At 34.6% G+C, this 25,482-nt stretch overlaps 1 protein-coding gene and 2 long non-coding RNA genes across 3 annotated transcripts; 2 read left to right on the top strand and 1 right to left on the bottom strand.

Moving 5' to 3' along the window:
- Positions 1 to 863: 863 nt before the first annotated feature.
- On the top strand, positions 864 to 11,667 carry LOC124438490. Its single transcript, XR_006946118.1, has 3 exons — positions 864 to 925; positions 6,439 to 6,443; positions 11,658 to 11,667. It is a non-coding gene; the product is annotated as an uncharacterized LOC124438490 (long non-coding RNA).
- A 522-nt stretch (positions 11,668 to 12,189) lies between these two features.
- Positions 12,190 to 12,892, top strand: LOC124438484. Its single transcript, XR_006946111.1, has 3 exons — positions 12,190 to 12,207; positions 12,441 to 12,564; positions 12,790 to 12,892. It is a non-coding gene; the product is annotated as an uncharacterized LOC124438484 (long non-coding RNA).
- Positions 12,893 to 21,054: 8,162 nt separating this feature from the next.
- LOC124438472 (AP-3 complex subunit mu-1-like) lies at positions 21,055 to 25,188 on the bottom strand. The gene is made up of 11 exons (XM_046988633.1): positions 25,179 to 25,188; positions 24,168 to 24,226; positions 23,681 to 23,759; positions 23,436 to 23,541; positions 23,057 to 23,172; positions 22,825 to 22,946; positions 22,510 to 22,588; positions 22,335 to 22,382; positions 22,140 to 22,172; positions 22,012 to 22,045; positions 21,055 to 21,137 (listed from the first exon to the last, which is right to left on the bottom strand). The coding sequence occupies exons 2-11, from the start codon at positions 24,200 to 24,202 to the stop codon at positions 21,133 to 21,135; spliced, it is 657 nt and encodes a 218-aa protein (XP_046844589.1). The 5' UTR covers positions 24,203 to 24,226; positions 25,179 to 25,188; the 3' UTR covers positions 21,055 to 21,132.
- Positions 25,189 to 25,482: the final 294 nt, after the last annotated feature.

Genomic DNA, 25,482 nt, shown 5'->3' with positions numbered 1-25,482 from the left:
GACGTATGTGTAGGGTTGGTTTGAGTTTGAAAATGAATGAAGTGTTAGCAGTGTTAGAGAAGCGTGATGAAGTGTATTTAGATTTGCTTTCAGATTTTGTTAATGTTTGTCAACGTGGAGTTTTTTTCGGAGGTGGTGTATTCTTTGATCCATGTTGCAAAATTTCTGGTGGTTTCATGTAACAGTTGTATCATATTTCTATCTTAAATCTGCGACGAAGATGGCTTGGAGTGAAGTCGAAACATGTCTGTTATTAAAATTAAAAAATTGAAAAATATTGTCGTTTATTTAAATGTTTACAAAATATTACATAAAATGAACCTTACGGTAATCAATATATGCAAATATATGAGATTAAAGAGTTTGAGATAGAGACAAAAACACTTGTATAAAAAGATATTAATTTAGTCAAGAACGTTTCAACTTTTTGGCTCTCCATTAGACACAACATATAGTGGTGCTGGCAGGATTTTATTTTTTTTTGAAGGGAGGAGTGTAACACCTCCAAAATGTCACATACAATGTATAACGCAATGTTTTATTCAACTGAAACTTTCAAGTTACGTTTACAGAAACCTCAGTATGCGAAATATATTATTGGCAGTCGTCCCCCTTGCCGGAGCCTCTGACAATACATTAGAATCCAAAATCACATAAAAAAAGAAAATGCTCTCATCTTGGAAAGTCTTTATAGAGTACTTAAAACATGCATATTGAATATTATCAAACGAAAAAAACCTTTTAGTGAAAATAACAACTAAATTGGGACATTGTATAGTGTCATGGAATCCTAATTTGGCTACATCGTTTAACATAAAAAATTGTTGGTATGACTAAGCTGTAAAATGCTTCTGAAGTTCGGCTCTTGTTTTCCAGTCAGTCGACCTTATCATTTTGTGCACCAGAAGAGGCAGTTCAGGAAAACGTTGCAAAAAATAGTAGACATAGTTGCCTTCCTTGACATAAGGCAACAGATGTGTACGAGGTTTATCGTTCCAATGCTCATTCACGTTTCTTATGAATCTTAAATACCATGCCCATGTAGGCTTGTAAGTCGGAGTTTTCTTTTTGCCGCTCTTTTTAAAGGATTTGAAAGCTTTCAAGACTTCATCATCGAGGGAAGTCCAGATGAAGTAAAGGTAGCAGTTGCAACTGGGGCCGGAGACCGCGTGTGCCTTAGCGTTGTCCCACTGAAAGTGAAAGCAAATGGGAACAATCGACCGTCAGTCAGAACTTACGCACTAATGGATAGCAGTTCAGAAGTAGCACTTTGTAATAAACGCTTGCAAAATCAACTTGGAATAACTGGGCGAAAGCTTGACTTCACATTGACAGGGTGACTGGATGGACTGAATTAAAGAGTGAACTAGTGGATATCGTAGTAAGTTCTATGGATGACAGCACAGTGGTTGAATTACCAAATGTCAGAACGGTAAACCACATACCAATTTCAGAGTCTTGTGTAGCAAAAAGAGGTGATATAAGAAAATGGCCGCACTTACGCAATCTTCCGTTGCAAGAGTTAGAGACTTGTGAAGTTATGCTGGTTATCGGACGGCGCGAAAATCCTAAGTTGTTTCTACCTTTGGAATATAAATTGGGAGAGGAGAAGGATCCAGTGGCAATTAAATACAGTTTAGGATGGACAGTGATTGGTCCTGTCGCCTACCGAAATGAACGGTGTGCATCGGCTAATCTTGCACGATTGGAATTCGATGCCCCTGACTCTGCCACTAACAATGAAGTTGATGAAGTGGAAAATGAATGCCTCAAGTATCAATTGGAAAGACTGTGGAAGACCGACTTTGAGGGCTCCCTAGTTGAAACTAAAGTGTGTCCGTCGCTTGAAGACAAGAGAGCGCTTCAAATAATGGAAGAGACGCTGACAGTAGTAGATAATCATTTTCAAGTTGCTCTGCCATGGCGAAAGAAACCGCCCTCCTTACCTAATAATAGAATAATCGCAGAACGCAGAGGCTTACTTTTGAAAAAACGGCTCCTCAAGGATGAAAACCTGTTGGAAAAGTATCAAGCCACAATAAACGATTACATTGATAAAGGCTACGCAGAAAGAATTCTTCAGGATCAGCTAGAGGTAAACGACAGACCAACGTGGTACCTACCACATCACCCGGTTACTCATCCTCTAAAGCCCGAAAAGGTAAGAATCGTCTATGATTGTGCAGCCAGATATGAGCAAACGTCGTTGAATCAGCAACTTCTACAGGGTACGGATCAGACAAATCTACTAACAGGCGTGTTAATTCGCTTCAGAGAGGAATTGGCTGCAGTAGTTGCTGATGTAGAAGCAATGTTCCATCAGGTTCTAGTGGAACCAAAGGATGGAGACGCATTGCGATTCTTATGGTGGCCAAATAAAGACCTTTCTGGAAACATGGAAGAATACGGAATGACAAGACATTTGTTCGGAGCAACGTCGTTTCCAAGTATCGCCAATTTCTGTTTGCGGAAGACAGCCGAGTTGTTTCAAGAAGAATACGACTCCCTAGCAGTAGAAACGGCGAAACGTAACATGTATGTCGATGACTTGATGAAATCAATAAGCGAACCACAGAAAGTACTCTTGGAATAAAGTAGAACACAGAAGAGGATATGTTTGTATGGGTTGTTGCGGAAAGAATGTTGCAGTTAGAAAACGAAGGTCCTGTCACTCGACGGAAGATAGTGTCAGCAGTAAATTCGCTTTTCGATCCCTTAGGCTTTATTGCTCCGTTTGTTATGAAGGCGAAGTTAATACTGCAAATGCTTTGTAGAAAAGGACTTGGATGGGATGATCACATTCAGGCGAACGAACTTTCGCAATGGAAACGTTGGGTAGCTGATCCCTCTAAGCTACAAGAAATTCGGGTTCGCCGCTGTTTTAAACCTGCAGGATTCAAGGAAGTAAAAGATGTGAGTCTACATATTTTCTCCGACGCCTCTCGACTTCGCTATTCGGCGGTGGCATATTTGCGTCTAAAGAATGCAAACAATGAAATACACTGCTCATTTGTAATTGGGAAGGCTAGACTCGCTCCATTAAGGGAGATTTCTATACCAAGACTGGAATTAACGACTGCCGTCATTTCCGTAAAACTTTCGAAGATTATTCGAGAAGAATTGGATGTGGTAGTGCAAGGAGTTTGTTACTGGACAGATTCAATGTCAGTTCTCAAATGTATTAACAACGAAAGCAAAGATTTCACACATTCGAGTCCAACCGTTTGTCAGTGATTTGTAGTGGATCGCACCTATCCGAGTGGAATTACGTGAAGCGGGATGACAATCCCGCCGATGAAGGCTCCAAGGGCGTTAAATTGCATGTGTTAAGACACAAAGGCCATAGTTAAAAGGTCCTGCATTCCTTTGAGAGGACGAAAGCCATTGGCCAAAGGGGATAACAATTCCTGAACTAAAGGATGAGGACCGAGAAGTAAGGAAGGAAGCCCTAATTTACGTGACTGCAGAAGGCCTCACTTGTTGGATATGTTGATTTCACGCCCCTCCATTTGGTGGAAGTTGAGGTGTTCTGTTGCTTGGTTGTTACGTTATAAGGATTATCTTCTCAGCAAGGCGAGACAAAGGGAAGTTATTTCTGGTCCTCATTTGGAATCGGAATTTAAAGTTCGACGACTAGCAATGGAAGAATTGGATGCCGCCGAAAGAGAGATCTTCGCACATGTACAGAACACCACATTCTCACGCAAATTTCAAAGTTTGTACTTTAACCCGCCTTTAGCAAGCCATATGGGAGGCGTATGGGAGAGAATGAAACGATCTGTTAGACAAATCCTCAAAGCAATTCTCAAAGGACAAGAAGTTTCAGACGAAGTCCTGCAAACCGTGATCGCAGAGGTGGTTCTAATCCTGAATTCAAGACCTCTCACGCGCAACAGTGACAGTCCTGACGATGACGATCCTCTAACTCCAAACCACTTATTGCATTTACGAGCAAGTACTAGTTTACAACCGGGATTATTTGACAAAAATGATTTGTGCTGTAAGAAGAATTGGAAGCAGGCTCAATACTTAGCAAATGTTTTTTGGCGTAGATGGCTCAAAGAATACTTACCAACATTAATGGAGAGAAAGAAATGGTATACACCGGGACGAAATTTTAAAGAAGGAGATCTAGTACTTGTAGCTGACGAAAACTATCCAAGGGGACAATGGACGTTAGGTGTCGTTGTAGAAGCAATAGCAAGTAATGACGGTTATGTGCGGACAGTGAAGGTAAAAACTAGTTAAACAGTATCGACCAGAGCCAAACATCAACGAAAGGGAGATTACAAGATGAACACGGTAACCTTGATCCGTCCCGTGACTAAATTATGTCTACTTGAGATGGACACTTGAAGTTTATATATCTAAATAATTTAGAATTTGAGAGTTATATTCTTGTTGTGTTATTCAAATTTCACGGTAGCTTAATATGGTTGTAAATGGATTGCTACGTTGCAATTTCCATTTAGGGACCGGTGTGGCTACCGTATGATTTGCCGCTTTGGACGGCATGGGGAGCAGGAAGTGACGTTTGAAAGGGTGTTGCTGTTTATTTAGAGTAAAAAGGCAAATTGTTGTAGTTGAATGTTGTACGTGGGACCAAACGGTCCTTAACGTAATTTGAAAGTAATAAATTGTAATTTCGTTTATTTCATTAAATTGTTTATTCCCAAGTTGTATGACGACTTGATAGTCACAACATCCTTATTCGCGGTCACCTTCCTCTGACTTGAACAGTCATAAACAAGCACATGATGGGGAAGCAAATACCTACGACTCGACATCTAAATGAATTTACTAGACCCAATTCAAAGAAAAGAACCGAAGGCTGTATTGGTATATTGTGTAGCTTCTTCTTGCCCTTTAGGTTGACTAATGGCTGAAGTGGCTCACTTTAATCTACCATAAAATCTTTGAGCAAGACTAGGTTCTACTAATAGAACAGCAGCGATCGATGCCTTTTTTAAAAAAAGTATGCAGTGTTGCACGCGGATAGCAGTATTTGATATGAACTGGAGCTCAGGTTTGGCAAATAAAGTTTGATCTTAGGCAAATATTGAATTTGTTATAGTTGCATATAGGGGTTTTATGTTATGTACCTATCACACAGAGTACAGAAAGTTCAAGAACGAAGTAGAAATTGACTTAAGAAAGATAACAATATCAATACTGTCAGATTTAGTAAAGACCGCAAACGAGCAAAATTTATGCTAAGATCAAATGCGAATTATGGATATCACTTGAATTAGCACGATAAGCGACATCATGAAAACGTACGTCCTTGTATGTGTAGTAAAGCTCATAAACTTCTTTGTACCCATTTAATGCATACAACAAAGGTCTATTTTTAACTCTTCAGAGAGTGAAAATATCTTAGTCTGACATTGAACTAGAATTCGTAGCTTGCAACTAGTACGACCAATCGTTTAGGTTATTAGTTAAATTCGTTCGTTTTGTGCAATGTATTGATTTTTTAACTATACTTGCACTTTGTGTATTGTAACGAAGTACAACTAAATTATAAAGGTTTCATGACTTTCTCCATTTTCAATGTTTGTACTAGACTCCCTAAAGCCTCAAAAAATAAGGGTGGAGTATATACTATACTCGTCGACTTTATCCCCACCCCCAAATTTGAATCTGTTTCTACGCCTATGTATCAATCCTATGTATATCTATGAAACATCGAGCCATTGGCGTTGTGGCTGGGGTACAGCCAGGGGGGAATACCCCACGAATGATTTGAGGAGAGAATCCGCTACCAGAAGGCATATGAGGGCCGCTAGAACGCATCTTTACAAACGCCTCTAAATTTATTTCAGGAAACAAAATTCAAACAAATAAAACCCCTGAACGGCGGAACGGATAAGAAAAAATGGCGGACGGATCTATTTCTGCTGAGATTCACCAAAATTGACCCATATTACTTCGCATTGTAATACAATTTGTAATCAGAATGATACAATATTTTGATCTATTCATATCCAACACTTTGTCGCGTTTTTACTCAAAATGACAAGGAACATATAACAAACAGGCACCGCGGAGGATCGATAATTGGGGTAATATTCATATATTCATGATATGGAGGCTTAAGTCCTTTGAAATCCATTGTTTTCTAAGGATCAAAACATGAATATATGAATATGAGCCCCCCCCCAAATTATCGATCCTCCGCTGTGCCTGAAATTTGTATGCCGAAGGTTCATCTGAATTGTCAAAAGCTCTTCTTTGATGACGACATTGACTTAAAACTGACTTATTTTATGTTGTTCAACACCTAAATTTGTAAACTATAGCTTTGGATAATCGTCCAGTTTGCACAAATGCTTCTTAAGCTATTTTTATAGTTATTATGGATATTATTATCATCTTACACAAACAATCTCATGAAGGGATTTTGAATCGAAAATGCTTAAAAATATTGGGCGCAAGGAGACGTAAAATATCCTGAGATGACGAGATAACAACGAAAAGCATAATCAAGGAGTATATGTTGAATGTTAGAAAGTATATCACTATGTATGGCAGATACAATTTATAAGTGCCTTATACATAAATTTCATAGTATAACTTACTTTCATAGTGGGGGTAATATTCCATTCCTTCTTCTTTAGACTCGTAACGTTCTGTCAATTGAAAAGTCACAAAACGTGTGACAGTATTTTAGTCAATAAAATTCGACTCAGAAAAAGCCTTAAAGATATATCTATAGTTGGTGCATAAAGACATAAAATCTCTAGACGACAATTATCGAGGTAAAAAGATCAATAAAGTGTATAAATGTTCTACGATAAAATGTTGGAAAATATATCCATATTTTTGCATGTATAGCTTACACACAATTTACGAGGGTCTCGCATAAATTCGATTGTATATAACTTACCGTCATCCATGAAGTAACTTTTCATTCGTTGAAGGCAACTCTATAAATTCTGTATTATCCAAGGTGAATATCGAACTTACAAAATTCTGCAATCATAAACACATATTTATCAAATCTTCGTCTTTCTCACTCGTTGAAATGAAAAGATTAAAATAGAATTCTTGCACAGTTTTAATATTCAATCATTAAGGCGTTTAAATTACATATAACATCATAACCTTCAACGCCGTACGTCAACAAAGCAACTTTCCGTGATTATTAGCACTAACATAGAGGAAAATTTATAAATATTAAACATAAGCAGGAAGAAAACTTTCAGAAATTGTACTCATCCTTGTTAAACGTTACTTTTATCAATGTTTTAAAACATCCAACTGTATGAAGTTAATCGTCAAAAATCTACGATAATCATTTGATGCACGCCAAATAAGAGTGTTTCTTTTTTACAAATTATTGTCGAAACAAAAATATTTATCATAATAGTAGCAAAGTAGCTACATTTTAGGGGAAAGCTTATTATTCACAGATTCTAAAAATTATGATTACCCAACAAAACAGCAACAAGGTAGCTATACAAGATATAGAAAAGACTACTATCGTCAAGTTTCATCTTTATAAACTTGATTTAAAACATATTAAGGGTAATGGTTTACTTTCACCAATTATGATGAAGCTAGCAATATCAGGGACAACTTAAACTCAGTAAGGCAATGGTGTCTTTGTCAATGTGAACGTAATTGGAAGTTACTTTTTTCCGTACAAATCTCTACCAAGGAATTTAAAAGCATAAATCAAAACACAATCCGCTTATTTTAATCACAGCAAATGGAACGTTTTATAGTATAACTGTTTAATGTTTGTGATTAACCATTGATTGCAGTCGGCTACATTTAAAAAAAAACACAGGAGATTCTAAATTTGGACAACCGAATCAAACAAGGCGCTACCATGCAACACCTAATGAGAAGAAAAAAACCTTTAAGGGTATTGGCATGTAAGATATACAGTATTAGAATTTAGAATAGTCCGTTCATCAAAAATGCAAGAATTCATTGAAAAATGTCATATTACGCGTGTCAATGACACACTTCATTGCATAACTATTTAGAGATGCAAATATTAAAAAACAAGAAAACGATCTTTGTTCATTCGATATTAGCTATACCGAGAATTTGTCTATTTTACTTTTCTATTATCATTCTAATCAAATTCTTCCTAGTAAATGCTCAAATGGTAATGATATTACGCGTGTCAATGACACACTTAATTGCATAAGTATTTAAGATGCAACTCTTTAAAATAACAACAAAAGATCTTTGTTCATTCGATACTAGCGATATTGAGAATTTGTCTATTTTATTTTCCTATTATCATTCTAATCGAATTTTTCCTGGTAAATGTTCAAAATTATTTTTTGTTAACTGTAACTAATAAGAGACTGAAAGATGTGTGTTGAAAACAGAAAATTGTGGATTTGTACATGGAATTAAAGACTTAATCTACCACTAGGAATGCCTAATGCAATGCCTTTTGTTGAGTGATAACACTTCTTTGCAATGTAATGCATACTTTTTAAATTAAAACTAGCAATCAATCTCTTGATTGGATTAGAGGAAATTGATTCAAAATAACATTAATAAAACATTAACTAACCTTAATGTAAACACAAACCTTCATTTTCAAAAACAGAAACGAAGAAGAGATCATGGCGGAATATACTGATGAGATAACTGAATCCCGTTGCAATTACAGGAGGAATGTCTTCTGGAGAAGTAGCCTGAACATAAAAGATGATATTTAATTTGTTTAGGAGTATTTTTGTCAGACAAATATAACATGAAAACAGTTCAAGAAAGTACTTAAAACTTCTCAACTAAACAAGCACAAACAACAATTTACACATAAATTCATTTACCTTTCCTTGAGCCTTGAAGAAATAATCACAAACAGAGCGTCCCAAAACACTTCTCCAATGTTTTCCAGAAATATATCCCTAAATGTACATGAAAACATCATATGACCTAGTGACTCACAGTAACCCATTTGGTGTAAAGTTGTGATAACTAAACAATTTAGGAAGCTGAAATCATCAAAATGGCATTATCTAACTGACTTCAACACGATTAAAATTACAGATATCAGGTAATATCTCACGATTTTTATGACATTCTTTATTTCTTCTGGGTATTAATCCTGTCACATGATACTTCTCATAATCTACCTTCACATGCTTCTGACATTGTTCAAGCTTTCCTTTAATATCTTACTGAAACTAATCTCATTTTATCTCATTCAAATAATTGTAAAGTACTTCTCACAATAATCACAAGCTGTTACGTACAAAACCAACAAAAGAGCTTTGAAAGCAAACAAATATAAAACCAATACATACTGTCACTACCGACTCACCCTGAATGGTTGATGATAAACAAACTGTGAATCATTGTAAAATCCACAGATAATAAAACCTATAAAAATGTATTTCTCCTTTACTTAACTAGCTTAATGGTTATAAAACTATTTTATGTAAGTTCATTTCGTAAATATTTATTTATATTATTGCCAACATTTAACCAACATTTAAAAGCGATGTTTCCATTTAAAAATTAAGATTCATGTAATCCTCTTACTTGTCCCCAGACCACTGAAGACTCAACGGCCTTTACCAGCTGGCTCACCTAACTTATCTTTAATTATGGTCGAGAAGATTTTCGTCTCAATCCCATGATCCTGATTGATAACAAGTCAATGAATTGGAAGAGTCCCAAACAGTTATAAAATATAACGACAGATGAAATACCATGCACTAGGTACAAGGAGAGATGTTCTGTTTTAGTCGATTTTAATTTTGTTTAGAAAAACGTATTTCGAGATAGGAATGAACCGTGACTTCTTTCAGTTTTTTATGAATATGCTACAGAATCTCCGGAATCTACAAACTTGCTAAAACCTTAAACATAGCCTGCATTCTGGAAAATAACTTTGTTCAAATCCTGAGTTTAATAAATAAGTCTCATTCTACTCGCTACGAATGGATCGAGAAGCTCTTTCGTTTCTTTGGAAAGCAAAATATCAACTTAGTTGAGTGTACCAACGAAACTAAAAACCTCTGTGTTATTTTATTACTAGCATATTTGTGTTTATGAAAAGGAAATAAAAATGGACAGTGAATTTCCGTAAAAAATAAAGAATTTTGATGCACTCATTTTTATACCAACTTATTGTAACAAATGATTATGGAAGTATCAAAGTATGAAATGAACGATGAATACAAACGTTATTTGCAAAGTCCATTTCATTATCAGGTATTGCTGACAACTTGATTCTATTGCTGTATGAAATCTTTTTTATCTTATCATTAACAACAAAGTGTATGTCACTTAATTTTATCAGCTGCTTTTCCACCAAACTGAAACTCGCAGTCTGGCACTGTAAAGTATTTACTTTGTTCTGTTATAAAATAGATTTGACTAAGTTCTTGTGGAGTTTTAAGAAAACATATATCAAAGAATAATTTTCTATTTCTTTCCAGCAACCCAGTAAATACCTTTGCAATGACGCAAGAAAATAGAGGGTCATAGCTGAGCCATCAAAAACACAATTGGTGACAAAAACTGGTCCACATGACCTTCCATTCAATGTTAAACTAAATCATTCACGAAACAATATACGACCAAACAAACATATGACTAAAAATTTGAGCATGTATTTCATTTACACTACGATACTCTTCAGTATTAAAAATTACAGGTCGATCACGGTTTGTCTCAGAAAACGATGATCAATGATTGATTATTGATGATTGATTACACATTTAGGTGTAGTGCACAAATAAAAGTTAAAAACAAACGACAAACCCGATTGCTAATTACAAAATAACATTTCTGTTTTGTTTTCTTTAGACGACCAACCCCAACAGCCATTGCAAGTTGAAAACAAGACTAGCAATAGAATATGTTCGTAGTCTTCTCCCGGATAAACCACTTTTTGACAGAAAATGACTTTAATTTGCTGGAGAATCGTGCTTCACAAAAGAACACTAAATGCAGAGTAACAAACATGTCACTTATTAATTCAACAGAAGAAAACAAAGATGACTCTTACTACTCCAAGTTCCAAGAAAAACATATTGAACATGATAGTTATTCAAACTTAGATCGACAAAATACTAACTACTTAGAAATGTTACAAAAAAGTGCACAATGCAATCGTCAAATTCAAGAAACACCATTTATTCAAGGAAAAAAAAAATACCAAGCGTAAATCAGACGAGGACAGTGTCCACGTGAGATATATTTGGAAAGCTTTGGTGGACGGTGGCTATGACGTTTCTAGAAAAGAAATTTCAAAATACAAATTTGAGTTGACAGATTCAAGACAAAAATCAGCACCCTCGAAACGAAACAGTTTTATAAATCATCAAAAGACAAATCCTGTTCTTCGAAATAAGTCTGCAAATTACAACAAGGAGAGCATTGAAATTCCTGTGAATAAATCAATGGGTTGCTTTTTGCCAAATGATAAAAAAACTTCAATGTTTTGTCCCCAAACTAGATGACAAAAAAGAGGTACACATAGCTAAAATGTGACATTGACATTTTTTAGTTTATGAGTCTATATCAGCTCAACAAAAAAGTTGATACTTAGACTTCGAGAGTGAAATGACCATCTGCTTCACTTCTTGTAGTTAGAACAAAACAAAGGAACTTTTAAAAACGGTGAGACCAATCAGCTTGAAATTATTGCAGTAAGGAAACCCGTAAATAAGCTATCTCAAGGTAAAACTTAAAATTGAAAAACAAATAATCAGTAAATTTCATAGAATATTCACAAACCTTGTTTTTTATTTAGAAATGAAAAAGTCTCCGATTTCTCTCGATGGACGTTTGAAGTCAACTCGAGCTCGAACTTGGGTCATTTTTTGTACTATGCATATTGTTTGAATGTGAATCAAAACAGGTATAATGATTTGTAGCTACTGTCATCTGTACTTAATAGAAAATATCTTTTGATTTGATGAATTTGGGGCTTGCATTCAGGCTGTCTATACAACTACAGTGCAAAATAAGATCACGTCTTTGTGGATTGCTATTTGGCTATAGACTTGTTTTTAATAAACAAAGTCAGAAATAACAGAAGCAGTGTCTTTAAGAGAGTTTTCAAATCAATTTTATTGCCTCTAACTCTTAGGTTCATTTGGTAGTGACATGGGCTTTCCAAACGTAGTCCAATATCCTGAATGTTCCGTAGAAGGTTGCGTTTATGAACTATCATCAGAATATCTACCGCTTTTGGATATATGTATTGCTTCTCCAAAGGTAAACCAACCGCTTTTAAATTTCCCCTTGACACTTAATTTGCTAGTCCTCCGTCCTCTTTCTATCAGCCTAACAAAAATTTTTTGCAATAATAACAGGGAATCAGCATTTATAAACTTGCAGCCAATATATCCAATACAAAAGTTGAAAATTCAACCATATACTGTCCAATTTGAACAATCAAATAAGCAAATATAATGTATAAATCTATATCAATGATTATGCTTTTCTAGCATTACAAGAGACTGGTTCTACCTGTTTGGATGTGTAAAAATCCTGCTCGATTTGAGCATGGTATATGTCAACAATGTGTTGCTGCAGTTGTTTATGTTGCTCAAGAAAAATATATCTCGCCAGGTGAGTGAAGCTTTCGTTTCCTCTTACATACCAAAAGCTATTTTCTTTTCACATGATTTCACTCCCAACTTGCAATATAATTTTGCATGCAAAACTCATTGAAAATTCAAACAATGCCACACAAACTCGGGTTTTATGAAAGCCAATGAAACCAAGCACAAATAAACTTATCATAGGAAGACATGATGGAAGGCGTTTTTACCGAAATTCAATTTCTTTTCCTAGATTTTGTGCAACTGGATACTTCATTTACCTTGAAGTAGTACTTTATAAGAACTGATTTACTTACTCCAAACTAAGTTGAATATTTAAAAAGTTTCAGTATAAATCACGCTTTTGCCCTTTGGGAATACTTTTTAAGTAACCAACATGAGCGCAAGTCAACGCGTAATGCTGTTCATCTTACAGCAGAACAAAGTCAACGCGCCATAAATTGATGTATTGAGCTCATCCTCTCGACTTACCATACCATTGTTGGATAGCTGTTGGATTTCTATTTTCTTACGTGGGTCAACATAACGTAATTCAATGTAATCTGAAGCTTTCCATTCAAATTTATTATCGATTTCTTGCTTTAAAACATCCTCAGTCTTTGATTCGTCAACTTCAAGATACATGTGACGATAATTCAACTCATAAGTAGGACGTGATGTAACATACTTGCCACAAAGCCAAGGAAAACTGCAAATGTGGAAAAGTGAAGATATTCGATGCCTTTTCCTCGTGTCAAATAAGTCAAAATTGACGTAAAAGTGATAAAAAACATTTACCTTTTCAAATTTTCATGGACGCTCTCTTTAATTTTGTGATCCTTTTTGAGAAAACGTTCTTTAAATTCGACTGTGTTGGGAGTGGAAGGTTCATCTACAAAATATTACACAATATAATAGCTCATCAAAATATTGATGAGTTATGTGAAAAGCTAACACCATTCATTGCAAAGAAAACACCACTATGAGAGATGCTATATCTGTTCGTGATCGCTTGTGTGTAACATTAAAGTTCTTAGCATCAGGATGCTCATACAAAGATTTGATGTACAGTTTCAGAATATCAGTTTCATCTATTTCAAAAATTATACCTGAGTTTGTGAAGCTTTGTATAATGTGCTGAAGGAAGAATATTTAAAGCCACCCACAACAAAGCAATAACGGCTACACATTGCTGATGAATTTAAGTGCAAATGGCACTTTCCCATGCAGTTGGCAACATTGATGGTAAAAATATCAACTTGCGTGCACCTCCGAACTCAGCGTCTGAGTACTTTAACTATAAAAAACATTTTAGCATAGTCCTCTTGGCTATTGCCGATGCAAATGCTAAATTCATCTCATTTGATCTTGGAGCCCCTGGCAACCAGTCAGATGGAGGAATTTTTAAAGACAGTCACCTTAAAAACATATGCTATTTCCCATAAGCTGAAGAACTAAGAGATACATTATTGCCTATACCTTACTTTCTGCTTGGAGATGAGGCATTTGCTTTGAATGAAAATCTAATGAAACCATATCCACACTAGACTGCAATAGGTGATGAGAAAGTTTTTAACTATAGACTTTCACGAGCACAAAGAATTGTCGAAAATGCATTTGGATTGATGTGTAGTCTATTCAGATGTCTTTTGAGAACATTGGAGTTGTTTGTTTCACATGCAATGCAGGTGGTGAGGGCCTGTATGGCACTGCATATCCAAATCTAAATTGAGAGTCATCTGATTATTTACAGCAAGCTCATGAAAATCTTCCTCCCTACCAATGACGATGTACATAATATCGACTTCTTTATTAGACACCACTCGCGAGAGATAGAGACGTTTGGCGTGGAAAAATTCATGGACCGGTCAACTCCCCTGGCGGGGATTAATACTGGCCGGTATACAAATGTTGTTTGTTTGTTTGTTTGTTTGTTTGTATTAGACACCACTCGCGTTTGATCCGGAACACGGACAATCGGTTGTCCGTTGTAAAAGTATTCCATGCTTTCTTCGTTAACTGTGGCATTTAGAGATTCTTGGATTTCCATAAATTGGACTCCGCCACTAAAGTCTTGTTGACGGTCATCCAAATTATTGACAACACCAGCATGAGCACAGGGCAAGGCATAGTACATATCATTCTTAAGGCAGAACATTGTCAATGTTCCAAAACTACCCTCGGTTCTTTCCGCTATAATTTTAGACAGCATTCGAAACTTTGCTTTTTTCAATGGTTTACATCGTAATTCGATGTATTTCGATGCTTTCCATTTTAACTTTTCATCGATCTCATTTTTGATAGCAGCCTCCGAATTTTCTTTCTCAAAATCAACTGTGACATACAAATGAGGAAACGGCATCTTCTCGTTTGGGCGAGCTATTCCATACTTCCCACTAAGCCACGAGCAACTTAAACAAGAAACGATAACTATATATTGTCTAAAAACTATTTTTCTTAATGTTCCGACATGCACAGGTCAACATACATAATCGATATCCCAAGAAAGAAAAATTACCTTTGGAGAGCCTTGTGAACGTCAGCTTTAATATTCTTACTTTTGTCTAGAAGTTTATGGAAGTTGTCGTCATGATTTGCTTCAAAATATCATAAAAATATAATTGATAACTTTGGTGCACCAACATTAACTACGATGAAACTTCAATGAGATAAGACATAAATAAGACTAAAAATTGACTAATCATATACATGGGATCATAAATTACTTTGCTCTGGATTCTGTGTCGAATACCTGTTTTGCAATATCATCTATTTAAAAAAATCACAGCAGGAAGTACACTGATAAAAAGATTTTTTTGAGTGTTATCGCAGTGCGCTGCGTAGTGTGAATAAATATTTGGAAAATTTACAAGTATTATATTCGGAATAGAAAAAACTAGAATCCCGATGCAAATAAGCTTAATATATCTTATATGAGATGTTTTCAAACTTTGTTTAGAACGCAGGAACACAAAACAGAAAAGAAAATTTTCTCATACATTTTCACAGTAAGAATCATTTGTTCGTTATAAGTTATAACATAATTTCAACATATTGAAGACGCTGTGCTTTTTAGTTACTTTAACTGCATGTAGCTAGAGGGCTCAGTTCCTAATTTTTAGAACGAATAAATGCTTTCAAATATTATGCTATTTCAATAATTTCACTGTTGTTAGCAGAGCAAGGAAGGTGTGTTATGTACTGCAGCAATTCTGACTAACTTTGTAAACTTTTCTATCAATTTTACTATTTGTTATTTAGTTTATAAAAGTTTTATTATCAAATGGTACATTAGGTTAACCAAAAACTCCAACTCTTACTGCAATAAAAAAAAACGTTTACAAATAATTGCTGCAAGCAAAGCAGAGAGCTTCTATATTCTTATGTGTGTACGATATAAAGATTTTCATGGGATGTACAACCATCAAAATGCAAGCAAAGCAGAGAGCTTCTATATTCTTATGTGTGTACGATATAAAGATTTTTATGGTATGTACAACCATCAAAATATTATGAACGACGTCATGTTAAATTTTGCACCATTCATCAAGGTGATGAAATGTACAGATGATATGTACAGGAACTTCGTTTTCTATTATAAAAAAGAAATTTTTAACAGTATTGTAACAAATCAAACGAAATAGACTAACCAACGGTAACACAAATGAAAAATCTCTTCAGAATATACACTTCATAGATCAAACATATCTAACAGTTTTTTCTAACAATGGTATTTAGAAAAAGAAAAAATACATGCTAAGTACTTTAAACATAGCAGCTGGTTAGTATCTGTATTTTATAGGAAATGAATAGTGACATAGGATCTTTTACAGTTACTTGCTTAAAAACCACTGTAAATACGATATATAGCAACAATTAAAACACAACTGATCAAAGTTACACAATGGTGACATAGCAACTTGCTAAAAAATATGACGCTTTTTTCACGTTTCAAAAACTTTACAGTTTTTTGGTATTTCATGTGCTTTGTCACTACAGTGTAGACACTCACGTATGTTCTGTTTTGTCACTACAGTGTAGACACTCACGTATGTTCTGTTTTGTCACTACAGTGTAGACACTCACGTATGTTCTGTTTTGTCACTACAGTGTAGACACTCACGTATGTTCTGTTTTGTCTACAGTGTAGACACTCACGTATGTTCTGTTTTGTCACTACAGTGTAGACACTCACGTATGTTCTGTTTTGTCACTACAGTGTAGACACTCACGTATGTTCTGTTTTGTCACTACAGTGTAGACACTCACGTATGTTCTGTTTTGTCACTACAGTGTAGACACTCACGTATGTTCTGTTTTGTCACTACAGTGTAGACACTCACGTATGTTCTGTTTTGTCACTACAGTGTAGACACTCACGTATGTTCTGTTTTGTCACTACAGTGTAGACACTCACGTATGTTCTGTTTTGTCACTACAGTGTAGACACTTACGTATGTTCTGTTTTGTCACTACAGTGTAGACACTCACGTATGTTCTGTTTTGTCACTACAGTGTAGACACTCACGTATGTTCTGTTTTGTCACTACAGTGTAGACACTCACGTATGTTCTGTTTTGTCACTACAGTGTAGACACTCACGTATGTTCTGTTTTGTCACTACAGTGTAGACACTCACGTATGTTCTGTTTTGTCACTACATTGTAGACACTCACGTATGTTCTGTTTTGTCACTACAGTGTAGACACTCACGTATGTTCTGTTTTGTCACTACAGTGTAGACACTCACGTATGTTCTGTTTTGTCACTACAGTGTAGACACTCACGTATGTTCTGTTTTGTCATATCAAACTAACAAACTAATATAAATGATATCAAATCGCGAGTATTTTATGTTCCCACAGGCTCACTAAAATTTTATTGTGTCACTGATGTATTTTGAATTTTTCTAAAAATGCTCAAAACTACAATTAATGTTGCGATTTAACTGGGAAACTTACTTTTTAATGCGACTTTTCTCTAAAAGTCTCTTCCTGTCAAACGAGATAAAATCTCTATAGGCAGGATCGTTTGCAGGTAAATCCAAAATGACCGTCAAGACTACCTATCAAATTCCCTGAAATTAAAAATTCAATAAAATATTGTAAAAGTCATATGATATTCAAAACTGCCATGCAGCTGCCTCGTATGATCGTTTAGCATTTTTTGAGGATGAAACAACAAGTTGATAATACTGAATGATCAGTTTCCGCAGACAGAAATTCATTTTCAGGAAGAACATAATTAGAAATGTCGACAATAGATAAAATTTTGATCGAAAAATCTCTTACAACCTTAGAAACAATACCCAATTACGACTTGGGAACGCTATGTATCATAAACGAGAATCAAAACTTTACATACGTTTAGCAAATCCATACGCTCTAAGTACCCAAGTAACACCAGAAAAACAGAAAGAATTGAAGTCACGTTGAATAGTGGAATGCAAACTTCTTGTTCGGACCAGCAACTCCATATGCTTAAAGCAGCCATGTAACACTAGAAAAATAACAAGAATCCAAACCATGCTCAATTTTTTGGCAAAATGTACAAAATTTTCAGCTAGTGGAAACAAACTCTCTAAAGCTTCATTCCCATTTTGTACTAAAAACTACTAATAACTTTAACAAGTCAGACTTTTCCTCCCTTCTACATTTAGAACGGTTCCCTTTTTGAACATTGTACACTGCACTCACAGTGACTGCACAGTTGCTCCAGGTAAAATTTTTCTCTGAATATAACGTGCTGCAATATAACATAACTTCTTTGCGTGTACAGTATTGCTGCATTGACGCATTTTTATCGTTCAGCTTCGTTGAAGATTGCAACTGTGGATTTACAACTTTTCTTTTTTCTTCCATGGTAAAGTTCAATTGCTACAGTAGTCCCTGTAGACAATACATTTTTTTGTCAAACATGCATACATATTGAAAAAAACACAACAACTTGAATTATCTTTTCGAAAGCTAATCAAAATTTGTTCTGTCGAATGATTAAGAAGGAGATTCGCGAATTGTTAACCATGCGTAAATGTTGTGTTGTGCCACAGGTTTGTCAGCTTTTCAGCTGTTACGTGTCCCCCTCTATAATTAAAGTCCTTACTTACTATATAATTAAAGTCCTTACTTACTATATAATTAAAGTCCTTACTTACTATATAATTAAAGTCCTTACTTACTATATAATTAAAGTCCTTAAACATTGTAACCAAGAATTGGTAACCATGCGTAAATGTTGTGTTGTGTTTCATTCAACAAAATTTTATGTTCTTATCTTATACCGTCAAGCTGTTGTGTCTTGACTCCTTTCATAGCTTGTAGTTCTAAATTACATCAGAAACCATATAACATTAGTTGGACTCAAAATGAACACCAATATGTACAACAAACCCTGCAAAATGTACCCCTACACACATCAAACCATGCAAATTGTACCCCGACATACACATCAAACCATGCAAAGTGTACCCCTACATACACAACAAACCATGCAAAGTGTACCCTACATACACAACAAGCCATGCAAAGTGTACCCCTACATACACAACAAACCATGCAAAGTGTACCCCTACATACACAACAAACCATGCAAAGTGTACCCCTACACACATTAAACCATGCAAAGTGTACCCCTACATACACATCAAACCATGCAAAGTGTACCCCTACATACACAACAAACCATGCAAAGTATACCCCTACATACACAACAAACCATGCAAAATGTTCCCCTACACATCAAACCATGCAAAGTGTACCCTACATACACATCAAACCATGCAAAGTGTACCCTACATACACAACAAACCATGCAAAGTGTACTCCTACATACACAACAAACCATGCAAAGTGTACCCCTACATACACAACAAACCATGCAAAGTGTACCCCTACACACACAACAAACCATGCAAACTGTCCCTACCTCCCCATGTACATCCAGTCTACCGACTTTCAATCCCAAAGCGGCAAATGAATATATTTTGAAATTTAACTAAAGAAAAGAATGCTACCGATGAAAGAAGGCGAAAGGGAGACAGGTTTCTACAAATTTATGATGGTACTGTTGCAGGCTGTTGCATGTTTATGATTAAGGAGTATTGATGAATAAATCATGTCTGAGGGAAGTTATGTTAACTTTGTATCATAGAGAACGTTTGGTTTGGGATTTATTTTAGTATATCATCCAATTATAACTGGTTTTATATACGTTACTCAGTAAAAAACCACTTACGAATCCAGTTGGTGTTTCTGACGAAGGTGGAACATCGCTTAAAGATATCTGAAATATAAACATTGGAAATTAGACAAAAAGAAAGAAATTAAAAGATTATGGAGATATGCATTAATTCTTTTCATAAAAAACCAAGAAAATAAACAAAGATTATGATAAGAAGCAGTAAACTACATAAAACGAACATACAGCAAGAATTTGACGACAAGTAACATAAGACGAAATGAAACGAGAGCAGTTTCATAAAAAGATCAGAGCGATTCTCACATCACCACGTTGTTTAACTATGGTAGGAAATCAGATCTTTAAAGGTGAATACCAAAGTGGAAGGGGGATAGTACCAATTATCAGAAAAGAGAATACAATTTAAGAATATAACTACAATGATAGCGACCTGTAAAGATCGACCTTACTTTGTGACCAAGGAATGGTTACTGGCAAGATCGACCTTACTTTGTGACCAAGGAATGGTTACTGGCAAGATCGACCTTACTTTGTGACCAAGGAATGGTTACTGGCAAGATCGACCTTACTTTGTGACCAAGGAATGGTTACCGGAAGATCGACCTTACTTTACTTCGTGAGCAAAAATGTTGTGAAGGAAATCTTGCTCTGCATGCAAAAGTTTGAAAATATTTTCTTGAAAAACATGGCAAGACGTCTGTAAATCAACTGAGACGGGCAAAATTAAAAAAACAAGTTTTACTTACATTTCCTTTGATGTTAGGTGACGGTGTCTGAGATTGTATTTTACCGATCTAAAATTGTTTAACGTAACGTTAGATTTACATAACCACGTGATCGTGACAATTTCCTCATGAACCTACCTCCCATGAAAGCTCTTTTTTGATTGGATCAAATGAATAGGTACCAACTGAAAACATGGAACACAAGTCATAAATGTTGATGGGAAACGTCAATGAAGAGCAATGAAACATCAGACTGTAATGTTTAATATTTTATGAGTGTTTTTACCGTTTGTAGTCAAGTTAAGGTTGAGAACTTGTTTAGGAAATGGAACAGTCACGACAACATTCTCGATCTAAATAAGATATGGAAACATTGAGTGAAAAGACTTTGAAAAAGTTAATGTGTACAATATTTGACTTGGTATGATTACGTTGGGACGATATAGTTAGTTTTATACAAAATGCATTGAGATAATAAGTATGAAAAAAATGGGCTAGTTTAGGTTATATCTTTAAGTTTATAAATGCAAGAAGATGCAACAGCAGTTTAATAAATTGACATGATTATAAATACATACATTTTTACCCATAAGTGGTTTTGAAATTATCCACTCTGAAACGTTAATAAACCTCTTGAAACATGACACGCAGCATTGCAAACAATGGTCGCATAGTTACTCTAAGCAAAAAAACAAAAAATACCATCAAAATAGACAATTTAATCATAAAAATATAACTTTTTCATAATTTCTTAAAAGCATAATTGCTAATGCGCATTCAATATACACGACAAGTTTTTTCGAAAGATGTCTATTTAAGAAAAACTTGTCGTGTATATTAAATGCACATTAAAAATATAACTGCTAAAACACCCACCCGGTTGCCACGTTATATGATATTAAACGAAAACGACCATCCGGGGGGACGAATGACAAAATTTGTTCAGACTAAACTACACAGACATTTGTAGTCGCGTTCAAACGCAGTTTTAGTGCAAGATTGAAAGAAAAGTGTTCAATGTAAAAAGACAATTGTTATTAGTCATATTAAGAATAATTTGTGTTGACTTCGATCAGAGACAATCCATATTCAACATTCACACTTACGTACCACCCATCTTCTGAAGCGAAGACAAGGATGAAAACTGACATCTTCAAGGATGCGAGGATTTGTAAAACATATGTTGAGATTTATAATTAATAGAAATCTTTAATCTACAGATAAATTCAATTTTAATCTAGGGACCAGTGTGCGAATTAACGGTGTGCAATATGCAATTTGCACATCGTTTTAGCTAAAATGAAAACAATTGCACATCACTTTTTCAAACGATGTGCAAATATCAGCGGTTTTAACGAAAAACACTGTCGTAAATCATATGAATTTGTTCACGTTTAAAAATATTAATTTGGCAATTAGCGCTATATAATAATTAACGTAATATCGATTTGATTATGCCCATAAAGAAACACTTTTGTCAAAAAAATTGCACATCGTTTTTTCTGAACTAATTCGCACACTGCTAGGGACATAACAAAGTATCATAAATATACCAGGCATGCCAGATAATTTACAGTTGCAGTCAATCTGAAAGAACAAAGTTGAATAAAGGGGAAAAAATCTTTAAAATGTTGTACTAGAGAGTACATATAACAAAGTATAAAAAAAGGAAGGCACTTACAGTTCTTTGTATTTCTGAAAATATGGTGGATCCCTACACAAAACAGAAAATTTTAGGAATTTAAACATGCCATAAGTTTTCAGTTCGTACATGTCCTTAGTTTTAAATTAACATCAAACAAAAACAACAAACATATTTTTGTCATACATCTTCCACAAAGGGAACAAGAAATCCACAGTATTATAATGTTGTTACCTGTTTATCAATGATGGCATCAATGCTTTCGGCTACATCAAAATAAATCTAAAACATAAACAGAATTAATTAGCAATACTTACGACTAATTTGTGATAATTAGAATTAATTGGAAGCATAAAAACGGATTTTCTTTCAAATTTCTTAATGGAAGAGTGTGAATATAGCTACATACCTCATTATTTGCATATTTTACACCACTTCTCCTCCATGGAACATTGGACAATTGACCAGTTGGGAGATGACTGCTCATACTAGGAAAATATGAAATATTTAACTTAAATAATATGTAGAATGATCATAAATGTGTAAACTAAAACAAATTTAACTAAATATTGTAGTAAGTTACATATAAATAACAACGCAAATATAGAAATGTTTAGTGGTTTTACGGATTTGCTTTATATTTATATCTGATCCTTATATGAACAACATATAGATCACTACATAAAAACATGGCTCATATGTTTACTATAAGGAAGGTTCTTACTTGCTGTCTCCAGTCACTTTATTAACAACATTTCTAACTATACTAGGAGGTCTTATCAACTCTTTAAGAACATTTGACTCTGTAGCAAGAGGGAATCCATTATCCAACATCTCTTCCAATAACTGAAGAATATAAAGATATAATATCATATTTTACATCACACACAACAGAAAAAAATTGAAATTCATCTATCAAACAGCTGGATTCTCTACAAAATATACTAATCTCAAACCTCATATACGATGACACAATTTTCTTTAAATATGATTGTTTCAGTACAGTCAGAGAAATATTCTTTGATCAAGTCAATGACTCGATGAAGAAATTCAATCACAAACAAAGGTGGAACTGGAAAGGAATGTTTTTCAATTCATCAATAATAATAATCATGAACGTCTTCACCACATGTTGATGATATGAAGGCTAAATTATTTTTATCTACCACAAAGAATGCCTAATGCAATGCCTTTTGTTGAGTGATAACACTTCTTTGCAATGTAATGCATACTTTTTAAATTAAAACTAGCAATCAATCTCTTGATTGGATTAAAGGCAATTGATTCAAAATAAACATTAATAAAACATTAACTAACCTTAGTATAAACACAAACCTTCATTTTCAACAACAGAAACAAAGAAGAGATCATGGCGAAATATACTGATGAGATAACTGAATCCTGTTGCAATTACAGGAGGAATGTCTTCTGGAGAAGTAGCCTGAACATAAAAGATGATATTTAATTTGTTTAGGAGCATTTCTGTTAGACAAATATAACATGAAAACCGTTGATGAAAGTACCTTAAAATTTCTCAACCAAACAAGCACAAACAACAATTTACACATAAATTCATTTACCTTTCCTTGAGCTTCAAAGAAATAATCACAAACAGAGCGTCCCAAAACACTTCTCCAATGTTTTTCCAGAAATATATCCCTAAATGTACATGAAAAACATCATATGACCTTGTGACACACAGTCACCCATTTGGTGTAAAGTTGTGATAACTAAACAATTGAGGAAGCTGAAATCATTAAAATGGCATCATCTAACTGACTTCAACACTATTAAAATTACAGATATCAGGTAATATCTCACGATTTTTATGACATTCTTTATTTTTTCTGGATATTAATCCTGTCACATGATACTTCTCATAATCTACCTTCACTGGCTTCTGACATTGACCTTTAATATCTCACTGAACCTAGTCTCATTTTACCTCATTCAAATAATTGTAAAGTACTTCTCACAATAATCACAAGCTGATACGTACAAAACCAACAGAAGAGCTTTGTAAGCAAACAAATATAAAACCAATACATATTGTCACTTCCGACTCACCCTGAATGGTTGATGATAAACAAACTGTGAATCATTGTAAAATCCACAGATAATAAAACCTATAAAAATATATTTCTCCTTTAGTTAACTAGCTTAATGGTTATAAAACTATTTTCATGTAAGTTCATCTCGTAAATATTTATTCATATTATTGACAAAATTTAACCAACATTTAAAAGCGATGTTTCCATTTAAAAAAATTAAGATTCATGGAATCATCTTACTTGTCCCCAGACCACTGAAGAATCAACGGCCTTTACCAACTACCTTACCTAACTTATCTTTAATTATGGTCGTGAAGATTTTCGTCTCAATCCCATGATCCTAATTGATAACAAGTCAATGAATTGGAAGAGTCCCAAACAGTTATAAAATATAACGACAGATGAAATACCATGCACTAGGTACAAGGAGAGATGTTCTGTTTTAGTAGAATTTAATTTTGTTTATAAAAACGTATTTCGACATAGGAATGGACCGTGACTTCCTTCAGTTTTTTATGCACATGCTACTGAGTCTCCGGAATCTACAAACATGCTAAAACCTTAAACATAGACTGCATTCTGGAAAATAACTTTGTTCAAATCTTGAGTTTAATAAGTAAGTCTCGTTTTACTTGCTACGAACGCCCTGCAGTGCGCTAGCTGTTCGAATTTTGAAAGCTTGTCATTTGCATCATACAATACGATTTATACCAAAATGCTGAAAATCTTCCTTCTTGGTAATGTCAATGTACATAATATCCACATCCTAATTAGACAACCCTTCTTTTGATAACGGATGCACTTTAGTGAAGTCTTGCTTGCGATGGTTATTATATTTTAATGTTTAAAGGCGTAACATTGACTGGTAAAAGCTGCTGAATGCATTGCCAACAATCGTTCTTTCAACCAATAACTTAGTGTAGAAAGTTGGAGTACAAAACATGAACAAAAGGCATTAAATCAATTCACAACAACAAGTTTGGAAAGTACTCTCAGGCTCATATCATTGACTAGGTTTGGTTCTTACATACACCTTGATATTTCGAGAAGACACCTCTTTTCGTCTGGGATTTGCTGTCGGTACAACAAGAAAAAAAGCCCAGAAATATATAATAAACACTTGCATATAAAACAATACATTCAAACGCATGGGCTTCGAAAAGTTGTGTGTGTGCCATGCTAACTATGTGGTAATTCAAAATAGTTAAACTAGTGTGATAAATTTTTTGATATTTAATTCGATTTTTTTTTGTTCAACTGCATCATGTCACCCTCATTGAAAAGTTGGCACATCTGTATAAACCAGGTATTCAATATTTTATCAAATCTTA

The sequence above is a fragment of the Xenia sp. Carnegie-2017 genome, unplaced genomic scaffold, assembly GCF_021976095.1.
Source record: "Xenia sp. Carnegie-2017 unplaced genomic scaffold, XeniaSp_v1 HiC_scaffold_19, whole genome shotgun sequence".
Lineage (NCBI taxonomy): Eukaryota > Metazoa > Cnidaria > Anthozoa > Malacalcyonacea > Xeniidae > Xenia > Xenia sp. Carnegie-2017.
This window is presented reverse-complemented; position numbering and strand designations above follow the sequence as displayed.

Excerpts from the sequence above, each read along its gene's own strand:
- LOC124438472 (XM_046988633.1), bottom strand. The coding sequence starts at position 24,202 with ATGATTCACAGTTTGTTTATCATCAACCATTCAGG. Across the intron at positions 22,947-23,056 it reads ATTGTGTCATCGTATATGAG|TTATTGGAAGAGATGTTGGA; the intron begins GTTTGAGATTAG and ends TATATTCTTCAG. Across the intron at positions 22,046-22,139 it reads TTTCAGAAATACAAAGAACT|ATTGACTGCAACTGTAAATT; the intron begins GTAAGTGCCTTC and ends TTGTTCTTTCAG.